This window comes from Gadus chalcogrammus, chromosome 4 (assembly GCF_026213295.1).
Source record: "Gadus chalcogrammus isolate NIFS_2021 chromosome 4, NIFS_Gcha_1.0, whole genome shotgun sequence".
In the NCBI taxonomy this organism is placed as follows: domain Eukaryota; kingdom Metazoa; phylum Chordata; class Actinopteri; order Gadiformes; family Gadidae; genus Gadus; species Gadus chalcogrammus.
Genome location: NC_079415.1, coordinates 4,152,551 through 4,158,897, shown reverse-complemented (window position 1 = coordinate 4,158,897; position 6,347 = coordinate 4,152,551). Strand labels below are relative to the sequence as shown.

The 6,347-nt window shown below is 44.6% G+C and overlaps 1 protein-coding gene across 1 annotated transcript in view; it reads right to left on the bottom strand.

The window, feature by feature from the left end:
* Window positions 1–2,094: 2,094 nt before the first annotated feature.
* Window positions 2,095–6,347, bottom strand: part of slc26a4 (solute carrier family 26 member 4) — a 17,722-nt gene continuing 13,469 nt past the window's right edge. Inside the window, exons 15-21 of the mRNA XM_056588052.1 lie at window positions 6,279–6,347; window positions 5,775–5,870; window positions 4,812–5,036; window positions 4,139–4,193; window positions 3,413–3,555; window positions 2,986–3,069; window positions 2,095–2,820 (exon numbers count right to left, since the gene is read on the bottom strand). The exon at window positions 6,279–6,347 is cut by the window's right edge and continues 24 nt beyond it. Coding sequence (XP_056444027.1) covers window positions 2,797–2,820; window positions 2,986–3,069; window positions 3,413–3,555; window positions 4,139–4,193; window positions 4,812–5,036; window positions 5,775–5,870; window positions 6,279–6,347 — 696 coding nt within the window. The 3' untranslated portion in view covers window positions 2,095–2,796. The remainder of the gene's footprint in view (window positions 2,821–2,985; window positions 3,070–3,412; window positions 3,556–4,138; window positions 4,194–4,811; window positions 5,037–5,774; window positions 5,871–6,278) is intronic.

The following is a 6,347-nucleotide window of genomic DNA, read 5'->3' as shown; positions in this document are numbered from 1 at the left end:
AGCCTTCCTGGAAAGAAAATAAACCGTCCATGATTGAGGAAATCCTTTCAGTAAATGTGGAACATTCCCGCATTGAAAGCGTTTCCTGGTCCCCCCCTGTCCCATGACTGTTACCCAAGAATCGGTTGATCCCTGGAGGACCCAGGGTAAACAAACAGGAAGACAAACACCATCTAGTAATCCCCTGACAGAACCATAAATAATAAATAAATAATAATAATAAAAAAGAATAATACTTTTTTTTTCAATCCTATTTAAAATAATAATTAAAAATAATAAATAATAAATTAATCATAACTGTATCAAGATGACGCAGGCTTATCTGGACCATTCGATCAGAGAGTGACTGTAGTAAATCAACACCATCAGGGCAATCGAAGGAGTACACAAGCTATTCCATGAGTTAGCCTTGAGTGACGTAGTTTATTATACGAAACAGCTGATAAACATCATTGGTTCGATGTTTCCTGAGGCCAACACTCGATGAACCTTCTTCAGCTTGTGGTCCGACGTCACGTGTTTTTTCTCCCCCGACAAGTCCTTCATCCTCATTGTCAAAGCACGACTCAATTTCCTCATAAGTTATACTCACGTCATCGGGAGACAAATTAGGGTGATCCGGTCACCTGACCTCTGCTCCGGTCACCTGACCCTTTAGGATCGACCCTAAATGAAGAAGAGTTTGCCGGCCCTAATATTAGTTTGTGAGTGTTGCCACCTGGGTCGTAGAGTACTACCAAACTCCCTCTGACCAGATGTGTTGAGTAGAACTGTCCCTCCTGTCTCCAGGCATTCCCCACGCAGGTCATTCTGCCCTTTTAGGAGGGCTGGTGAGATACACAGGATTAATGGGTTGCGATATCTAATGAATGTCTACGCTGTTTATCGTGTGTGTGTGTGTGTGTGTGTGTGTGTGTGTGTGTGTGTGTGTGTGTGTGTGTGTGTGTGTGTGTGTGTGTGTGTGTTTGTACAGTGGGGTTACGGTGACGTATCTGTCCCAGGCCTTTATCGATGTACAACGTCTGTCTCAGGAGATAATGTGTCCCCCATGTTTGAGCAGAGAAGAACAAACATTCGACCCCTCATTAATAACACTGTGTGGTCACGTAGGCCTTCGGACTGCATTCCACATGGGAACACCCCTGGGAATGTTTTCAGGTGTTTTCCGGGTTCCTGTTCAATTTGAGGTGATGAATTCATCATATAACACCTAAGTGATAAAAGAATCAAAGTCGGGAAGTAGATCAGGGAAATGAACTAGTAAGTCGAGAGATAATAAGAGAGAGCGCAGAATAGATTTGATTGTTGTTCTGTTTATCCGGTGATAATATTGTAATTATAATGTTCTTATATGCCGAGGCATTAAGAAAATATCTCTCTCAATAAATAGAGAAATCTTAACTACATCAAAAACAAACACAAACAGACGGACAGTCTGTTTGTATGTCTGTCTGTCTGTGTTTGTTTGTTGGCAGTCCGTCTGTCCGCGACAGACGGACATAGAGACAACAAAGAGACAACAAAGTATTAATAACTCTTGGCTGGATGAGTGGGGGATGGGTGTGTCTGTGTGTGTGTATGTGTGTATGTGCATGCGTGTTTCTATGCATGCGTGTTTGCAAGCATGTGTGTGTGTGTGTGTGTGTATCTGCTTGTGCATGTACATGTGTTTGTGTATCTGTGTGCATGCGTGAGTATGCGTGTGTGTGCGTTCGTGCATGTGTGTGTGCCTTCTCTTCCAGAGGGGAACGTTGGTCCGTGTTTACGCCTCTTTTGTCCCCCACTCAGCGCTCCACGCTAACACAAACAACAACAGTCGGGCGAAAGTCGCAACGGGAAACACACATTGTCCGGCCCCCCCCCCCCGCCACATCCCCCCGCCCACATCCCCCCGCCCAGAGCTTCAGTCTGACCTGACTAATGAAACCATCAAGTACCAGGCACAACACATCTATTCTTGTCTATTGTTGAGCCGCTGGTGTTTATATTGTTAAGTCTACTCTGAAACAAACTCTCTAAAGGGCATGCCGGTTTGATCACTCACACGTAAACAAAGACAATCCAGGCCGGACCACAAGATAATCAATCATCACGCTTTATTTTTCATTAACACCTCAGCATGCATGTAATATCTGCATTCGGTGGATGTTTTTTTTGCCGCATCCACCACGTCTTGCGCTGCCGTAAAGTGCGTACGTTCTAAGCAAGGGACGAGGCCCCCAGTGGGAGTCAATCCCGCAACCTCGGCAGGACTTTACCAGGGAAGCACTTACACGTAACAACACACAACACGCAACAACCTGAAGGCAGGCCTTTCCTGTCCTCGCAACACGAGTCAAACAGGAGCATCCGTCCCATTGACGAGTGTCCGTGACATTGTCCTGTTTATTCAGGGTAGTACCTCGGCACAAAGGTGCACACAGTGAGTAATGATATTCAACACACAACCTAATATTCAACACAAAGCGACTTAACGAGGAGAAGGCAAGGGGGGGTGGGGGGGTTAAAGTCTGCTTGCTCAACAGTGCCTAGGTAAGGCTGCCTGACACTGGGGATCGAACCCGGAACCTTTCCCTAGGGAATTGCGCGCCGGAGCCACTAAACGCTCCGACCCCCTGAATAAGGTCAAAGGTCATAGGTGGAAGGTCAAAGGTCAGGCATAACCTTAAACCAGGGGACTGGGGGCCTCTGAGGGGGGCCTGAGGGGTCCAGACCTCTGCAGAGACCGGGTCGAGGGGAGACCGGGTCCAGAGTAGTCCTCTCTCTGGAGATGGAGGACCTCCGGTCGGGTGTGTACTAGTTTGAAAGCCCGTGGAACGCCTGTTAAAGCAATAACAACAACACAAATTATAATTATAACAACACCACGACTAACACGACTACTACTAATACATATGTAATAATTAAACACTAAGAATATTAAGAACACTCTTAAAGTTGTGTGGACGGGGCATGAATGTGGTGTCAACTTGAGGAAGGACTTACTGTGTGTTGATTGTCAGAGGTCTCCATCAGGTCCTCATCCTTCTCAAACAGGCATGGGTCCTTGTTTTCTTGCAGTGCTGAAAGCTGAACACAAACAAACCAGCAAATAACACAACTTTAGATTCGTGACCCACACACACATTTTCTTGATTAAACCTACAATTAAGTTAATCTAATTGATCATTCTGGTTATGTCTTTTCAACTAATAAAGGTGGCTTTTGCATATGAGCAAAAGGCGATTCTGCTCATATGCTTGGATTGTTTATGTGAGAAACCTCCAAAAAAGGAAAGTTAAACTAATGCTATCGGCTGATTCGCACAATGACATTAATAAACAAATGATTTCATACACATCCACAATTATTTAATTAATGTTTGAATTATTCGTAATTTCGCCTCAGCAGGTAAAAATAAGGAGGTCCTTACCTGTTCGGAAATGACATCATGAGCAGGCGTCCTGGCCTGTGATTGGATGTGAAGGACGGCGTCATGGACAGAGACGAAGAGGAGGTCTTTGGTCACCACATCATCGAAGAAGACCATGGCCTCCAATTCCCTCAACACCTGATCTGTATCATGAGAGAGAGAGAGAGAGAGAGAGAGAGAGAGAGAGAGAGAGAGAGAGAGAGAGAGAGAGAGACAGGAAGAGAGAGAGAGACAGAGAGGAAGAGAGAGAGAGACAGACAGGAAGAGAGAGAGCGAAAGAAATAAAGATAGTGAGTGGGTAAATGAGTGAGTGAGTGAGTGAGTGAGTGAGTGAGTGAGTGAGTGAGTGAATGAGTGAGTGAGTGAGTGAGTGGACACAATGACGGTGTTAGAATGTTTTAACATTCAATTGCAATTGGAATTAATGAGAAGAAGAAGAAGAAGAAGAAGAAGAAGAAGAAGAAGAAGAAGAAGAAGAAGAAGAAGAAGAAGAAAGAGAGAGAGAGAGAGAGAGAGAGAGAGAGAGAGAGAGAGAGAGACACACACACACATTTAATCAACACATTTCACTTGTTAAACATAAGTTATATGATAGACAGTGTTACAACGGTCAAGTGAAATTTTTTTATTTGTGAACATTGAAATATCCTTTATAAAAAAATAACGAACCAGGATAAGTGCATGACGATGAGGATGAGGATTTAAATTAAATAATTATTTCAGTACCGTGACAGCTTGTGATGTAAACTGTGACTCCGATGCGCAGGAACTCTTTGATGACCTGTAGAGAGAAAGAGAATGAAAGAGAGAGTAACAGACTCAATAGAAAACCTCAAAAGAAAAAATTCATTAAATTAATTTTAACATTTAGCATTTTCTAGCTTATCACTGCATTAACTCACGTTAACTAATGCTTATCACTGCATTAACTCACGTTAACTAATGCTTATCACTGCATTAACTCAAGTTAACTAATGCTTATGACTGCATTAACTCATGTTAACTAATGCTTATGACTGCATTAACTCATGTTACCTAATGCATATCACTGCATTAACTCATGTTAACTAATGCTTATCACTGCATTAACTCATGTTAACTAATGCTTATCACTGCATTAACTCATGTTAACTAATGGTTATGACTGCATTAACTCATGTTAACTAATGCTTATGACTGCATTAACTCATGTTAACTAATGCATATCACTGCATTAACTCATGTTAACTAATGCTTATGACTGCATTAACTCATGTTACCTAATGCATATCACTGCATTAACTCATGTTAACTAATGCTTATCACTGCATTAACTCATGTTAACTAATGCTTATCACTGCATTAACTCATGTTAACTAATGGTTGATTAAGGACCCAACAGTCAACAGCAGAAGCCCACCAGCCTGAGGCGATTGACAGCCACCACGTCCAGGAAGGACACGGCCGAGAAGTCCAGAACCAGGCTGTGGATGTCCACCCTGGGCACTGACACCTTGACGGGCAGCTCGGCCGTCCAATCCACGGGCACCTCAACCCTGTGGTCCCGCCCCCCGTCGTCGTGGTCACTCTGGAAGCCTTTGTTCTCCATGCCGGGGGATTGGTCCTCGGCGAGGACCAGGCCTGTCTGAAACCAATCACAGCAAGCACAACATCTATAAAATAATACCAATACGTCCAGCGCTAGTTGTGGACATCGTTGGCTCAAACTTGGTACCTTTTCCCAACGCAATGGTCCAAAACTAGAGATCCTACTCTATCCTGCAAGTACTGTCATTAAGGTGTTAAAACTGTCTCCAACTGTCAAGTAGCTAGGGGATGACCTCTCTTGAGAAAGCAACCACTTTTCTAAGCTTCTCCTAAAACCTCCAGTAGGCCTTCAAACAAACCAGAACCTTTCCAGGTCACATAGTGGGTATCACTGCGGTCTTTCGACCAAAACCAACCCCCACAACAAACAACATCTTGTAGTGGTTGGTGTTTCGTCGAGTGTGTTGCCTTGTGCCACCCCAGTGCATTTTAAATCGGTCATGGACGTCTCACGACTGATTTAACTTTCATGTTTGGCAAAAGTTGCGAGTTCAGTGATCGGTACAGAGGATCATCAAACAAGTTTATCTGAGGGCACGCTGTAGTTCATGACATTTCCTCGGAGCGTTGAAGACAACAGCCCTTCAACAGCCAATCGTGGAGCGAGGAGGACATCCTCTGTGTACGGGGACGTAAACACTTTGAGGAGGAGAGCCGGATGCCGGAATGCAGTGAGCACTTGTAGGAAGTGAGGAACCGAGTGCTTGTGTCGAGTAGCGGCGGGTAGCTTCGGCCTCAGGGGAAGCGAGCGGGGTCTGCGACGGGGAGCCTGTACCTCCGGGGCCTTCAGCTGGCCCTTCCTGATGAGCTTGTGGATCTTCTTCAGTGCCTTGCTCCTCTTTTTGAACACTCTGACGGCGTCGAAGCCCACCTGTTTGGCCAGAAAGCACATTTGTGTTTCAACATCGTGGAACGGTTTTCGGACACGCACGAAAGAGCAGTAAAAAAGGTGCTTCGAGCGATTTAGTCTGCCCTGTTGTTTATTAAGTTCACGATTCGGTCAGGCCTGTTGATTATTAAGTTCATAATTTTGTCTGCCCTGTTGATTATTAAGTTCATGATTTTGTCTGCCCTGTCGATTATTAAGTTCATTCTGGTAAGGTAAACGAATAAAGATAACATCGGCTAACAGACAGGAAGTCAATGCTAGCGACAGGAATCTCGAAGATCTCAATCGTGATGCTAGCTTCAACTTCCGGAGGAGGAAACGTAGATCTTGAATTCTAATTTTGTAAACACTTGACAATTGTACCCATCCTGCGGGGTAGAATCCACTCACGGCGGCCCGCAGGCGGTCCTTGAAGTAGTCGACGTTGGCGAAGTAAACAGGGGAGCTGCACCTGAAGAT